This window comes from Pundamilia nyererei, unplaced genomic scaffold (assembly GCF_000239375.1).
Source record: "Pundamilia nyererei isolate P.nyererei 1_Seehausen unplaced genomic scaffold, PunNye1.0 scaffold00174, whole genome shotgun sequence".
Taxonomy (NCBI): domain Eukaryota; kingdom Metazoa; phylum Chordata; class Actinopteri; order Cichliformes; family Cichlidae; genus Pundamilia; species Pundamilia nyererei.
The window spans coordinates 905,023-920,934 of NW_005187575.1; the positions used below are offsets into that span (position 1 = coordinate 905,023).

The 15,912-nt window shown below is 40.5% G+C and overlaps 1 protein-coding gene across 1 annotated transcript in view; it reads right to left on the bottom strand.

The window, feature by feature from the left end:
• lama4 (laminin, alpha 4) overlaps window positions 1–14,752 on the bottom strand; it is a 35,441-nt gene extending 20,689 nt beyond the window's left edge. Inside the window, exons 1-14 of the mRNA XM_013914139.1 lie at window positions 14,421–14,752; window positions 8,863–8,964; window positions 8,658–8,785; window positions 8,497–8,577; window positions 7,637–7,851; window positions 6,928–7,028; window positions 5,873–6,053; window positions 4,821–4,904; window positions 4,566–4,717; window positions 3,846–3,956; window positions 3,067–3,178; window positions 2,770–2,934; window positions 2,015–2,208; window positions 1,366–1,414 (exon numbers count right to left, since the gene is read on the bottom strand). Coding sequence (XP_013769593.1) covers window positions 1,366–1,414; window positions 2,015–2,208; window positions 2,770–2,934; window positions 3,067–3,178; window positions 3,846–3,956; window positions 4,566–4,717; window positions 4,821–4,904; window positions 5,873–6,053; window positions 6,928–7,028; window positions 7,637–7,851; window positions 8,497–8,577; window positions 8,658–8,785; window positions 8,863–8,964; window positions 14,421–14,513 — 1,768 coding nt within the window. The 5' untranslated portion in view covers window positions 14,514–14,752. The remainder of the gene's footprint in view (window positions 1–1,365; window positions 1,415–2,014; window positions 2,209–2,769; window positions 2,935–3,066; window positions 3,179–3,845; window positions 3,957–4,565; window positions 4,718–4,820; window positions 4,905–5,872; window positions 6,054–6,927; window positions 7,029–7,636; window positions 7,852–8,496; window positions 8,578–8,657; window positions 8,786–8,862; window positions 8,965–14,420) is intronic.
• Between the last annotated feature and the right edge of the window lie 1,160 nt (window positions 14,753–15,912).

The window sequence follows — 15,912 nt, forward strand, 5'->3', positions numbered from 1 at the left end:
GCTTTCCTGCAGATTCTGAAGAAAACACTGCTAATAAGTGCCAATATGTGATTATCATTGAATAGGATTCTAAAGATTTTCCTGTTTAGTCCTGTTTAAAGACTAAACAAATTTTAAAGTGGTTATAGAGGTCAAAAATCAATGATATTCCCAAAGACTTTACGTCAAGTTTTGAGTCTGATGCATTTTTGAAATAACTGCTTTAAAAAGACTAAAGGGCTAAAACACTTCATCACTGGCTTTACTTTGGAAGCAATGTTAATCTTTCATATGCAGCGTAGAAGTATTCGTATTTGCGTATATTTTTGTTGCAAGTAATTTTCACATCACATAGTTAATAGCTATACTATTGAATAAATAGTCTTATTTATTGGAATCATAATATTTATGCTGTTCCATTCAAGCAGTATGTTAGGCATGTATGTTACAGATAATAGATTCAGCATCCACACCCCACTTTTAATTTGACTGCATGACTGAGTATTGTACAGGGATGAGATCATCTGATTGGCTGTGGTCAGCCAGCAGCATACAGCCGCATACTGGTGTCGACCAGTCTGCTGAGGCTAGGTAGAGCCCTGGATTAGGAGAGGCTCTGTGTTTTGCTAGGAAGCTATTCATGGCAGACACCCTGATCATGGAGATCCCCACTCCTGATAACACGCATGCTCACAAGTAACCAAATGCAGAGTCCAACAGGAGCTGCTCTGCTGCATCCCTGGATTTCGATTATGACCACATGTTTTTATGTTGACTAATTAAAAATTTGACTCGATTATAAAAACAAAAACTGTGCTATAGCTAGATAAAAAATGTTTAAAGGTTATGTCCTTTGTTCTGACCAATTAAGCTTTAAAATTAATTTTAGGACTCATAGAAATCCCTCAGTATCTGGTCTGAAGAGGAGAGATATTGGGCCATTCCATCTCAAGTCAGCAAATCTTTACATTTTCTGCTCAACCGTCTCTAAATTGCCTAGAAGTTTTATGGAGTATTCACTAGTTAAAAAAAAAAAAATTTGAGCATACACTTGCTAACTAACTTCACATTGCAAAAGGCAACTAGTGACAATGTCTGAATACATATGGTTATATTTCATAAAAATGCAAAAGAAAACTTTGAATATTTTTTTAACATGAAATTCTTAGTCACAGAAAGGAAGGAAATTATATTTTAAATCAACTTTCATGCTGGATTGAACAAACACAACAAGTTGTATTGTGGAAATATCTCTAGATAGTGTAATCTGAATAGAACAAAATTCTGGAATTTCCAAATGGTATTTTAACTATAACTATAACATAGTTTTGTTAATTATGTACATATTTTTTATTTTTATGACCTTTTCCTCTCCTACTATCCAACCTCTCAGGGCAGATGGCTGGCTTTCCCTGAGCCTGCTGGAGGTTTCTTCCTGTTAAAAGGGAGTTAAAAGGAACTTCCCAGATGTTTTAAAAAAACACCCCTGCTCTCGGTCTATTCAACATGTACATTATGTGCATCTTAGTGTTTTTGCAGAGAAGTGTTTTGTTTTTTTTCCCTCTTGGGATAAGACTTGGCTGGGTGCATCATGAGAAAGTCAGTCATGTTTGTGTGGGTAGGCTGTGAATATTATCGTGGGAAAAACACTTGCATTGCAATGTTGCTTTTTCCCCTGTGCAGGCCCCCTTCTAATGTAACTCCCACAGATGGTTTTAAGTTTCTGTTCTCATCACCTAAATACCACAGTAATAGAGTTCTCTGACATGACCGGCAAAGTACAACCAGATCTCCTTCTCTCTCTGCTCTTTTGCAACTGTGCATTTCGGACTAAGAACACGCTGTACTTCTGTCTTTAAATGCCAGGTACTAGTGTGAAAAATCACAACTCAACACTGTTTGAAGTATTCTGAGTTGAAAAAAGGAAGAAATAAGCCATTCTATAGAAGTAAAAACTAACAGAGAATCAAACATAGTGTAGATGGGAGAGGGAAGTAGGGCGCTGTAAGAGCTGAGTGGGGTCACGGGAAATTACCTCATGCCTCTGGAATTTGAGGACACTAGCTCGGTTCTTATTCTCCGCCTCGTGCACATTGCTGTCTGCTTTTGCAAGAAAGCCTTGAGCTTCTGACAGTCTGCCGGAAAAGCGGGACAAGACCTCTCGGACAGACGGGAGGCGGCTGTTTGTGATCATCAGCTTCTTTTCCAACTGCCGAATGCGGCCCAGCACTGCAAACACGACCAGAAACATTAGCTGAAATTTTATCACCACTGCTAACACATTGGAGTGACTCAGGGTGCTGTTTTTGTAGAACTTGTGAGTCTTTTCATCCACAGCAGTTATATTATAAATGGTAAATGGACTGATTCTTATCTAGCTCATTTTTACTCTGAGCACTCAAAGCGACCTGCTACATACATTTGTATGCATTATCTGATGCAGAAAATGTATTCTTTTAACCTTTTAACATCTACCAGGTCATGACTGAACCACTGAACCAGTCTTTTACATGCATGTTTGGCCTTACAGTTCTGCTGTGGTATGATTCCATTGGGCTATAGGGGGTAGGTATGAACCCAACCCGATACCTTAAAAGGTTGCCACCATTCAACTTGATGCTACCAGCCTGTTTTGCACATGTGCATGTTTACAAAAAATGTGCATGCTTTGAATATCAAAATAATGTTCATATAATGTTGCATCTCCAACCCTTGCTCACTACAGTGTAATAGGGATATAGTGATGTAATCATGCGCAGGTGTTTGCTGTGTAACTGTTGTGTGTCTTACAGTCATGGGCCTCTGTGGACTCGCCAGTGGCGATTGGTTCTCCTGGAGAAAGGTCTATTTTCCTCATCAAAGCCACTATTCCCTCAGCGTCCGCTGAGCTCTTTCTCACCACCTCAGGATCCACTTCCTGCTGGATACTGTACACCTCCCAATCGTGGATCATCTCTGTATGAACGTGTAACATTAAAACCCAGTTAAGATAGGTAAAATACATTTAGACATAGCACACAGTTTCACTATTTAATTCACCGGACACAGCAACAAAACAGGCTTTTGCGTTTGAGAGTTGTTTGATACCTTCAATGCGTATGTTTAGATCAGTCAGATTTATGCTGAGCTGTTCAGCAAGTGTGAAGGTCTCCAGTGTGTCATTATCCAACATGTTCCACAGAATGTTCACCACACTTTCCTGAAAAGCCACAAATAAAGAGATAAGTCAAAGCCTAAAATCAAACATTTTAATAAATGTAAATAAATGTAGCATCTTAAATGCTGTGACAGGTTATTATTTATAAAAGCATAAAAATATGCGTCGGGAAAGTATGACCTGCAAGTTGATATTGAGTAATATAATTTCTACATTATTGTAAAATGGTAAATGGCCTGTATTTATATAGTGCTTTACTAGTCCCTAAGGACCCCAAAGCGCTTTACATATCCAGTCATCCACCCATTCACACACTGGTGATGGCAAGCTACATTGTAGCCACAGCCACCCTGGGGCGCACTGACAGAGGCAAGGCTGCCGGACACTGGCGCCACCGGGCCCTCTGACCACCACCAGTAGGCAACGGGTGAAGTGTCTTGCCCAAGGACACGACGACCAAGACTGTCGGAGCCGGGGCTCGAACTGGCAACCTTCCGATTACAAGAATAACTGATTCTGACTCCATTACTGATATCACTTATCGATTCAATTCCTTATCGATTCTTGTTGGCTTCGAACCAGCAACCTTCCGATTACAAGGCGAACTCCCAACTCTTGAGCCACGATCGCCCATTGTAAGTGAAAAAATAGCTAGACTGCAGACACACAAACACTAGCTTTAAACATCTAAAGGTTTGATGGTGCTCACCGATTTCCCTAGCTCTCTGATGTCCAGTACCAGAACATCTGTGGCCTCTTTCAGCTCCTCAGTCTGGGCCTGCATTACAGACGACTTGTTTCTCCAAACTCGATACCCACTCTGAAAGGAAGACAGGAGTGAAGTAGAAATAATGAAAACTCACTGCAGGAATTCATGCATCAGAATTTAAATAGCAGCATTTCTGTCTGTCTCTGTAGAAATGTCTTACATTCCACACATTTAAAGCTAAAAATGTAAAGGAAGCTACAACTATCATAGAGCTAACATTGTAATATGTTTGTGCAAAAATAAAGCCGAACTATCAGAATTAATTGGAAGGTAAACTATGAACAGAAACTGAATGTTGTGGGTGTAGTTGCTAATTCTTGCTAATTTGGTGCTATGCAAATTGTATTATTGTAGGGTCTTTACCTTACAATATTGTTGTGATGTGGCGATATATAAATGAAATTGATATTGAAAAGTCAAATCAAAGTTGTGAGGTCAAAAACCAAAACAATGAGCTTAAACAGTGATGCTACTGAAGCTAAAATGCTTCATACATTTGTGCGGCAACTGTCAAGCTACATGACAAGTCTTAGATTCATCAGTATGAGCAATGTACCTCCCAGCACACATACACTTTTGCACATTATATGTATAAAAAGGTTTTACTAGTGCAGTTTCATTTTACCTTTATAGCACTAATACATATAAATGTGCATGTACCTGCAGTTGATGAGCAGTATAGTTGTAGTATTTCACTCTATCGTTAGCAGCAGCACCTGTGGTAATGTTCAACACTCCAACTTTTAGCTGGTCCAGTGTCTTATTGGAGTGCTCCATGTCTTTAATCAGATGCCAGATACACTGATCACAAGCTAAAGTCAGGAAAAAGAACGAAAAACCCAACTTGGATCAGAGCTCTTCACATAATTTTCCTTTAGTTAGTGAATTTCTGCCGCTGTTGTTTGTTGCACTTACTGATGTTGCACAGGTTGACCGTTGAAGACTCTGCCAGGCATCCTCCTGTATGCATATCACAGAAGCCACTCTCACAGTCACACTCTATTAAAAAACCCCAACAAAAACAGACACTTCATTCAGTTGAAAATTTTCACCAGCTGGAAACAAGACATTAAAATCTGCAGATGTTCACTTGGCTTGAGGCCTGCACATCTGTCTTGTGGTTTCTTTAGTGTGTGACTCCTTATTTAAGCAGCTGTGTATGTATATAGATTTGGAATTGGGCGTTGATGTCATCCAACTCTCACAGTGATAGTCACTGGCCACAGAGACTATCAAAGCTTCCAGCAGATGTTCCTCTGACATCATTAACACCCGAGGTCAAAAGTAAGAAAGTAAAACACTTACTGTTACTGTCTCTGCATTGAATCTCGGACGTCTGTGCTTTACTTTACTTTGGATTCCTTACTTTTTCCGAAAAGCCTAATTACTATTAGGTTTAAGACATTTGAGGGGAATACATACATATTATTATGTCCAGCACCTACACAACAGATTAAAAGGGCAGAAAAAACACATCTAATTAATGATGTCAGTCCCCTCTCACATGGGATCAAGTCCCAGTGTAGACTTTTAATTAGCCTTTTAAAATTGAAACCGGCCACAGCAGTTGGGTCTGGTTCTACCGAAGGTTTTTTGTTAAAAGGGAGTTTTTCCTTGAGCGTCGAGGTGGCTGTTGAAAAGTAAAACTAAAAAACGCAACACTCATAACAGCTCAGCAATATCAAAAAATGTGAAAAGTTTATATTCAGTTAAATTGGTATTTTTTAAAAATATTATTATATTTCAAATTTTTACCAGAGTGTTTTTAAAAACAATTTTTATTTCTACTTAAGTGAAGAATTTGTACTTTTACCACATGTACCACCAGTGAACATTAAAACAACAGTGGGTGTGGGAACATGAGCGTTCAGTGCAGTCTTTTCCTCTGGGAATCTACACTGAATGTTTTTAACAAATGCTGATTATGTCAAGTTATCTGCCCTACTGTGTACAGGCAGATAACTTACTCTGGCAGCCAGAGGGGCTATAATTCCAGTATCCTGGGAGACAGCGCTCGCAGTAACGACCTCCAGCCCCCGGGCGACATGGACAGCTGTGGGTGAGAGGATGGCAGATGGACCGGAGGGAAGCTGGCCCACAGTCGCACCTCCGGCAGCCCTGACAGCTGGAGAAACCCGAGTAGCCTTCCTAGATTACAAGAGTGAAAAACAGTGTTGGACTCCAGTTATTGGGCTCTTCCAGTTCATTTTGAAGCAGGCTCTGTGCATAATATAAGAGATAAATGCTGTGCTCTGATGTCATTGTAAGGGTCAAAATACAGTTCGCAGTAACTACTGTAGATCTTAGAAAAAAAATGTAGGCAAATCATTCAGCTGTAACTGCTTCCATCTTTTTTATGTTCTCACTTGAGAGTTCAGCTGCTTTCATCTGCAGCTTTCATGCTTCATGTAACAGTTGCCCTGTTTTCAGTACTTTTCCCTTAACCTCACAATGACCCTTGCAGACATTTCGTAACTGCAGCTTTTTGTGTTTTTGCTTGAACTCATGCATCGACTTCATCTTTTCATCGACACACGCATACATAAATTCACAAAAAATAAACTAGACCTATTTTGGCTTTTATATTGCCTTTTTCTTCTAAAGAATCTTAGCTTATTTATTATATGTTTGAACTGCCTTCTTGAGTCTGCTCCTCGTATGTTCTATGAAGCTTTATCCTGGGCAGTGGCTGAGTGATGTAAGGCTGGTCCTGCCCTGTAGCCACTCCATCCCAGTCTCATAACAGAATATGGAATAGTCGGAAAAAGGCTTTCTGTTTGTCTGGGAGGATCAATTTATAACTTGTCTATTTTGACAGAAAGTTTGTTTGATGTCAGAGAAAGTTGGAAGGTGTTATAATGGTAGCCAAGCCAAACCACGATCTTTTATTATTATTCTTACCTAACCGAGGAACTTGCCTAAGCCTAGTTGTCAGTGCCTAATTGTACACAAAGGGACATATTTTTTATTAATAAAGAAGAAATAAGAGTTGCAATAAAGAAGCTCACGTGCTGTGTCTCACCTCACACTGGTCGCACAGCCGTCCAGTGACTCCCGGCTTGCAGTGACACACTCCTGTCCTGTCATCGCATGAAGAGGTGCCACATTTGTCACACTCGCACTCTAGAAAAGACATGGGATGTATGGAGTGATGAGAACACCAGAGGTCAAATTATGTCACGAGTATGGTGGAAAGGGTTATTTTTGGACTTGCAGGGCCTCTAAAGGCATACGATAATCCTTGATATGGAATTGAGACCATGTGTCTTTGCAACAGAGCAACTTCAAGGTTGTGTGGGGCTAAAAACTGCACTTTTGTCACCTTTTGTCATCTCTTTTAAGCAGCTAAGGTTAAACTGAGTAAATAAGTTGTAAAAAATAGTCCTCCTGTGAAGTGCTCTATGGCGACTTCAGGACAGTGTGACACAATAGTGCAGGTCAGTGTGTGCAGTCTGCAATGAGCTGCTGGAATGCCTGACTACTGTCACTGAGTTTATGACAAGAATGTTGAACAGCCAGCCAGAACAACTGCATCAACAAACTTCATTAATCTCCCATCATTACATTACACACCCATCTATGCGACTGGCTTAAGATACACAAATTACATTGTTGGGGTATCGTGTGAGAACTGCCATAAAACATTGAGGAACAATGCTTTCATGCATCAAACATTAGCTATCCCATAGGAAATACCCCCTAAAGTATGGGTATTCACCCATTATCCCCACCTCTGCAGTCCTTGGCACTGATGGCATCGCCATAGAACCCTGGGGTGCACCTCTCACAGTTGGCACCGGCAGTGTTTCCCCAGCAGTGCTGGCAGTGGCCCGTCACATTGTGACACTCGTTGAAAATCAGGTTGGGGTCAGTGTTACCATTGCAGTCGCACCTCTTACAGGAACTACCAGTCGTCATTGGGCTGCCATAGTAACCGGGAGCACACCTGGATGGAAGAAACTGCAGATGACTGAGAGCCTCACTGTCTAACACAGTAAAGTAAAATCTACTTTTGGAAAATCTTTTTGACCTTTGTTACAAGACAAGCAAAGCTAATGATTGTTGTAGCTTTATGCCTAAATTGGACATTATTCAGTTTTAAATGTTAACACATCACTAAAAGCTCATGACTTTCTTCCTAGTTGTTTAAAAAAAACAAAACAAACAAAGCTAAGGCTGCTCTCATGAACCAGTTAGAAGTGATCCGTAAGCTTTAGCAAATTACTAGCAAAATCTATTCATCTTGGGTGTGAGCATAAGTCCTATGCATATAAATGACAGTGTATGTGATGTTGCACTTTACAGAGATCTCATGTTTTCATAAATGTTGTGGTGTTTAAAAGTTTTGTACTATATATGGCAGTTGGAGTTAGATGCTGTATAGATATTGTGGCCATTCCAATATTAAGTAAGTAAGATAAAATAAGTGTGAATGTTGTGAACCTAAATATATTTTATGTGTTTCATTGACATGAAACTCTGCTCAGTCTGTAACGTGTACCTTTTTATTGAATGCGCAGGTAATGCAGTTATGTTATAATTGATTTACATAATTTACTGATTGCTTGTTCAAGGCCTTCTCAGCACAGACCTCTCACAGTAATTTCCAGAGTAACCCTCTTGGCACTTGCACCGTGGAGTGGCACCTCCTTTGTCACAGTGCACTGCAAAGCTGGGCGGACACACAGAAGAAAATATTTTTGAGATGTCTGTCAGTCTTGTGGCAACACAAGCAACAGCAGAGCAGCTTACTTATTGGATGGGATGGGGAGGGGGCAGGCACATGGTTGGCAGGTGTGGCGTCCACCCAGGCCAGGAGTCAGAATGTAGCCATCTTCACACATTTCACAGAAATCACCCATGCTGTGGTATTTGCAGTTCTGCGAGAGGAAATATTATGTTTACGACAACATTTGTGTACCCGGGCACCTTACTGAGTGAAAGGCAGTCAACTTACTATACAGATGCCAGTGATGTCTTCACAGTAGTCAGCATGCCCCTTGCAGTTACATGGCAGGCATTTGCTTTGCTCACTGAGGAAAAATCCCCTGCCACACACCTGCAGTGGGAACAGAAATGTCAGTTTTCTGTAAAGTAAAAATTTGTAGAAAACTCTAGTTGGGTTAAGTAGACACACTAACTGCAGGTAAGAGTTGAGGAACTCTCAAAGTTAAGTTGATTGGTTGTTTAAACTTGTATTTAAACAACATCCTCAGGCCATGAAAAGTGGAATAACAATGCTAAAACTGTGGTTCCTTTACTGGAAGTTTAAGACTTTGACTGGTGGATCTTGGCAAAGGCAAATGTGGCTGGGAGCTGCCCTTTAGGCTTCTCCTTGAGTCACTGTACTTGGAGCATTTATAATGGAATTATCTGACAAACAGTTTGTGGTACAGCAGCTACAGGAAGTTTGTGCTTCAGTTTTGATAAATAAAATTTGAATATATATATATAGTCGCCTCCAGCTCCAAAAAAACAAATGAAAATATAACATGACAGAAAATAAAATACTAACATTGAAGCCAAGTGTAAAAACAGTGTGTGAAACATCAGCGGTTAAGTCCATCTGTTAGTCTATTGTCAGGGTAAAGAAAAACTTAATACGAGTGAATCTGCCACACAACTACGTTTTATACCGGGACTCAGTTATATGGTAAACTGATGTATATGTCATGTGCCACGTGCAATATTCATTCATTAAATGCAAAATGTTGACTGATAGTAGTGATAGAGGGAGAATGTTCGGGTGCATTTTCTTCAGGGACTGAGCTCTGACCTTAGCATTTAGCGTTGGGGCTAGGACTGATGTCATCGCTAATGATGACTGCACAAAGCTGATTAGGGTTAGAGTTAAGTTTACAAATAGACCACAATAAGAGACTTGATTTGAAATGTAACATCTCTCAGTTTCTTAAACTATGCTGCTTTAGCATGTGGCTAAAATGCAGCTTAACTTTAATCACCAAGAAGCTGCTTGATGTTCAGTTCCATTAAAATATTATAGAACCAAATACAGATAAATATCGCTAACATATCCTGTGCTATCTATCAACATATAAAAATGCTATTGACCCAGGATTCTCAGTCATGGCTCTCACTTTCTGGGCATTTGAATCGATGGTTGATAATTTAGCAGTTTCAACACACAACACGATAAAAGTACAGCATCCTGACATTTTACAGAACATCAGTCCAAACACTACATCCTGTCTGATGTTTGTTAACCAGACTTTCTGACGACAATGTGATGCAAGAGTTCAGAGGCGTCACGCACACACTCGGCCCTCTGAATATCTTTGATTTTCTGAAGCAGCACCATTCAGTGAGGTGTACAGTAGCACTTTGTTTGCAGTAGTCTGCAAGACCACCATAGTTTGATCTCCTTGTTCCACTCACTCTGCTGGACATTGATGCTTTGCATTCAGAATAACCAGACGATGGAACATTCCAAAGACATACAGTAGTGTATACCCACATGTGACTCATACTCTCCTTTGATTTATTCACAGATGGGCTGCGACACAAAGACGTTATTATGTTGCAAGCTGATGTGAAACATCCTGCAAACAGGAGCTCTTATTATTCTTGCTGATCCATTTCCTGTAGGCTTCCCTGAGTCTACAGGAAAAGCATCCACAGAGACATCTATTATTGTCACGTAAACACTTATGTGTAAACCTTCCATGTATACACATACTCCTATTAAATGTGGCAATGGGATCAGTGCTCAAAGAAAAAAAAAAAATAGCCCCAAATGTTAGTTTAAGCTATTAGAACTAATGAGCCTAAAGTTTATGGGAAAACCACAAAGATCCCAATTATCTATCATTTGTAAAAGCACATTAAAGTCTTCTGAAATAGTTCAGACCTATTAACTGTGTGACAGTCTGTGATGGGTCAAACAGCTGCAGTTCATATACACAGGGGAATAGAGGAAGGGGGCTGAGGGCCGAAGAGCAGATGGTATACTGCTAGGACTTGGACATCTTTAGACTTGAATGTTACAATGTTACTATGTCTTTTTACAAGAGAGCCTAAACAGAAGAACAAACAGTTACATTATACATTATGTTTATCTGGCCATAAACAGAAAGACAGAAGAGAAATGCAAATCACATTCATACTTAAAACAGATTTCTTACAGTTGATATGAATACAAATCATCAATATCAAGTGATTTTTGTCAGTTCAATTTCTTCGCCATGATAATCTGACATTTCCCCAAGAAGTACAAAACAGTGGTAACCAGATAGCTTAGGTCAGCATAAAGACTAAAGTAGATTAAACTGATAACCAAACTTCCCTCTCCGCACAACCTCATGCAGCTTGTCTGGGGAAATGCTGAAGCACACCCAGGGTAGCTGATAGACGTGATCTCTCCAGCGTGCCATGGGTCTGCTCTTCCTTTTGGTAGGACATGCCTGGAATACCTCACTCAGGAGGCATCCTAATCTGATGCCTGAACCACCTCATCTGACTCTTGTCAGTCTATCTTGAGAATCACCAAACTCAGCCAATTTCTAAGGCAGAGACCAGCCAAGCTTCAGAGAAAGCTAATTTCTATTGTGTCTGCAACCTTATTCTTCCAGTCACTACCCAAAGCTTGTGACCATAGGTTATGGTGGGGAAGTAAATCAACCGGTAAATCGACAGCTTTGCTTTTACAGCTCAGCTCTCTTTTCACTATTACTGACTTGTGCAGCATCTGCATCACTGCTGACATGGCCAAATCTCCCCTTGTTCATGAATAAGACTGCAAGGCACTCTTTGAATAGCCACTTCTCCCTGACCAAGGTGGGCCCTCCACCGTTTTCCGTCCTGCTGCTTCACACTCAGCACCACCTGATGAAGCTAATAGAAGAACATCATCTGCATAAAGCCAAGATGAAGCCACTGAGGGATGAAACGTTTCTCCCTTTAAAAAACGCTACGTCCAGATGAACAGAATAAACTTTTTGGGATTTCTGCCACTTGGTTAAGTGTAGAAATTCGGACCATAACAATTACGAACAGAATTGGTGACAAACAGTTTGGATCAATCTTACAACTTTACTCTCAGCAAAATATTTGGGTGTATTTTAGGTGAATATTGCTTTTGACTACAGTTTCAACATATTTTGATTTGTAAGAAAGCTTATGTTGCTCAAACAAACTTAAAAAAAAATCTATAGCCTCTCAGCCACTTCTTTAAAAAAAAATAAAAATGAAAGAGGGTTAACGAGCCACATTTAAAACAAGCATAATTTCAGAAACTACATCTTTCAAATAAAGTCTGCGGCCTCACAGTGTTTGTGTTATTAGATTTCCCTTTGATTATGCCAAATAGAAATAGATTTGATAGCCTTGATAGAAACTTAAAGCTGAAAAAAACACCCCTTAAACCTGAAAGCATTAATAACATTCACAAACATCTGAAGCTCTCTGCCAGCTGTGAGCACGCTTAGTAATGTGAACAATCTCTGTGGCCCTCCTACACTGCGAGGGCAGGACAAAGCTTACATTCAGCATATTATATAACCTCGATTTGTTTTTTAACTGAAGATAACTTTTCCAATGATTCACTCTCTCTGACATTTAGGTATTTATCAGTATCTGTGTGTTGACCTAGGCTCTGAGGATGGACCATAAGGCAGGTATCACACGCAAAAAACAATTTATGGCTCCACAGATTAGCTCACCTAAAATCAACACCCTGTCCCATAATATAGGTTGAAATTTGTACAGCCATGTGTGTACACGGAGCTCTTATTGTGGATGTGTTGCTTATAATATATGTACTTCTGCCTGCTTTTTGAGATTTTCCTAGCACAAGGGCACTATAAGTGGATTAAATGTTAATGCTTGAGGGTTGAATGTCATTTCCGCTTTGCCTCCCAAATGGAATTATCTGCTGTACTTAGACTGACCTTGAAGGGATGGTCAGACGGTGGATTTAGTCATTGTAACTCTTCTGAACATCCGGATATACCCTGGGTCATGAGAATCTCATCCCGACTATAAGTGACTTTGCTCATACAGATCTCATATTTATTATCACAATGTTAAGTTATAGTTAATAAATATCCCTATTTGCTTAAAGTGCTAGATTTATCTCTAACTATAAATTTATATTATGTTAAGAATGTGTTGCAAGCACTACCAAGGCACCACAAAAACTTAATTTTTGCAGTGATTTGCAGTATTATACAATAATCTTGAACCACCCACCGATCATTTTTTTATACTTGTGATTTTTTAAAACATGCATATATTTTTCGGAATTACAGTATAGAATGTAAAAACAGAAAGATGGCTGAAGACACACATCTTTTGTACATACTGATGATGATATGAGCATAAAATTTTACATTTGGATTCACCACTAGATAAAACCTGTCACTGCCTTTTCTCACTGGCATATTTAAGCCTTTTTCTCCCTGTTTCTATTCCTGAAGAATGACTTCACGACAAGTACTCTTTCACTGAGACCATCTCTGATGAGGCTCCAGCAAAGTCCAGTTTCCTCTCTACTGTCCTGTGTCAGACCTTTGCTATATTTTTTTCTGTTGTTTAGACAAGAAAAGCAAAGCTCAGCAAGGTCCGTAAACACTGCCCTTAACCATAACCACTTTCGAGGTCTAGTAGCTGCACAAGACAATGCAGTCATTGTACTTACATCAGGCACTGGGTCATCATAAACAGAACAGCCTATAATGAAGATACATAAATGGACTTTTAGAAGTCCGTCAAAGATTTGAGTACTTGTGGATTCGGAGCAAACTTTGATTTCGGGATCTAATAGCAAGTTATTCTTTGAACACTGAAGGAAAGAAACACATCTTTGACTGCTTTGCCAGAAGACCAGCTGTAGTCTGCACTCACAAACAAACACCGGCCTGAGTCATATTATAACTTAAAGAAGAAGAAAGAAGACCAGTGTTGTGCTGTATGATCATGCCAGGGTTTTTATATTATGTGAAAATGCACATGCAACAACCTCAGACTTTCACATTATCACATTATTTATCTCCATGCATCTTTCCCCACAGTCTAAGTTTATTATGATCATAAATTCAATACTTTTAAGTTAAGCGTGTGAGCTTACAAGTATTAAAGCTATTGCCAATGGAATTGTAGAGTGTGTGCCAGTAGTCATTAATGGCTTCCATGCCCTTACTGCATATTGTGCCCCCTCCCCATGCTGTTGCTCAACATTTTGTAGCTGCTTTCCATTAGAGAACTGTCAGGGAGGGGCAGGAGGAGCAGCCTGTGCCTGAATCACATACAGTAACTCAAAGCCTATCAGAGTTGTTGTCTTGGGGTACCTCTGATGGTATAAACACACATGCGAACCCACTGCAAGACCACTGTGAAGTTTCTGTGTCCTCAGAGAGCTTTGCAAAGAACCCAAACTCCCAAGACATCATTTCCAGCTTCCCAAAAGCCTGTGTACTCAATCGTAACTCATAGAAAGTCAGAAACTGATAACGTTCACAGTATACAAGCCAAAAAGAAGGAAAACCAAATGTGTCTTACTTTGAGAACTGACTGCTGTTGCTCCCCAGAAGTTATTCTTGCAATCAATAAGAAGATGCAGAGAAAGCAGAAGGGCAGAGATTTTGCTGCCATATTTGTATTTGCCCACTGATCCTTCGTTTAAGTCTCAATCAGTGTCCACTGGCTGTAGGGAAGTCCCTGGGCAGCCCCTTATGATCGGCTGCACCCTCTGGCTTCGCTTTTCCACAGCTTGCGACGTCCAGATCCACCACTGCCCCTTATCCCGGCCCTAGCTGAGTCCTGTAAAACAAACTTGTGTTGACTGCTTCCCTTCCTCTCTCTCTCTCTCTCTCTCTCTCTCTCTCCCTCCCTGCCCCGATTCCTCTCCCCTAGTGGACCTGCCTCTCCCCTGAGCCTGTGCCTAAATCACATACAGATGGGAAGATTGGAAACCGAGACAAACAGTGAGAGAGACAAAACAGCAGAGGGAGCGGGAAATGAGCCACAGAGGGTTTGTGTCTGCTGAGCACGCTAGGACAGTGCAGCCATCCAAACTGTTCAACCAACAACTCAACTGTCAGAGTCAGACTGAGTGTTAAACCCTCGTCTCCATTTGCAGGACTTTGGCACCCTTTTCACCTTCAACACGGGATCCCTCCTTCTGTTGTTTCCCCCTCCCCTTCCCCTTCCCCTCTGGTCAGCCAGGGTGGGCAGAGGGTCTAAAGCTTCAACACTCACTCTGCGCTCAGCAGGCCGAAAAGAAAAAGCTGCTCTGATTTTCTGGCCCATCTTCTCTTCACAGTCCCAGACATGAGCCTTCTCTATGTTTTGCAAGGTTCGATCATCAAAACCTGCAAAGTTTGCAGACACAGTGTGAGTCTGTTAACAGGAAGAGACTTAGCATGACACTTCCAGCACAAAGAAGGCATTGTCAGAGTCTGAGGAAGGTATTTTTAGATTCAGATTCAAACCGATGGGTAGGTATAACTCATGACTCTGCGAGTCACACTGGTCCCAAGACAGACTTTTTTTTTTTAACACCACAAAGATCGTGTTGTAGGCAGTTCCAAATATGTCCCATTATGCACCATGTCTCAAGTAACCAATAAACACTAGTTATGTTTGGCAGTGATGCATTAAAACAACAGCATTAAGAGGCTTGTTAGGCCAGGCTAGGTTTACCCCTTTGAACAGAAAATTGACATAAAATCGGAATTCTTTTCACTCCTACAGTATTTTAAGTATTACAGTTATTTCACATGATCCATATCCAGTCTGTCTTTGTCTTGTCTCTGTGTTCTGTCTTCAGCGTCTCTCCTTAGTGTCTGTGTGCTTTCCCTGTCTTGTCTAGATGATACATTTGTAGTCCTGGTCCATGTGTTGTTTCCTTCCTGTTCCCACATTCATCCCTCTGTGTGTTTTCCCTTTATTTTGACATTCCCTTGTCTCCCATGCGTCATGTTCCATCAGTTAGATTATCCATATTCCCTGGATGTGTCATCTGCTCTGATTACCTCTTGTGTATATGTTG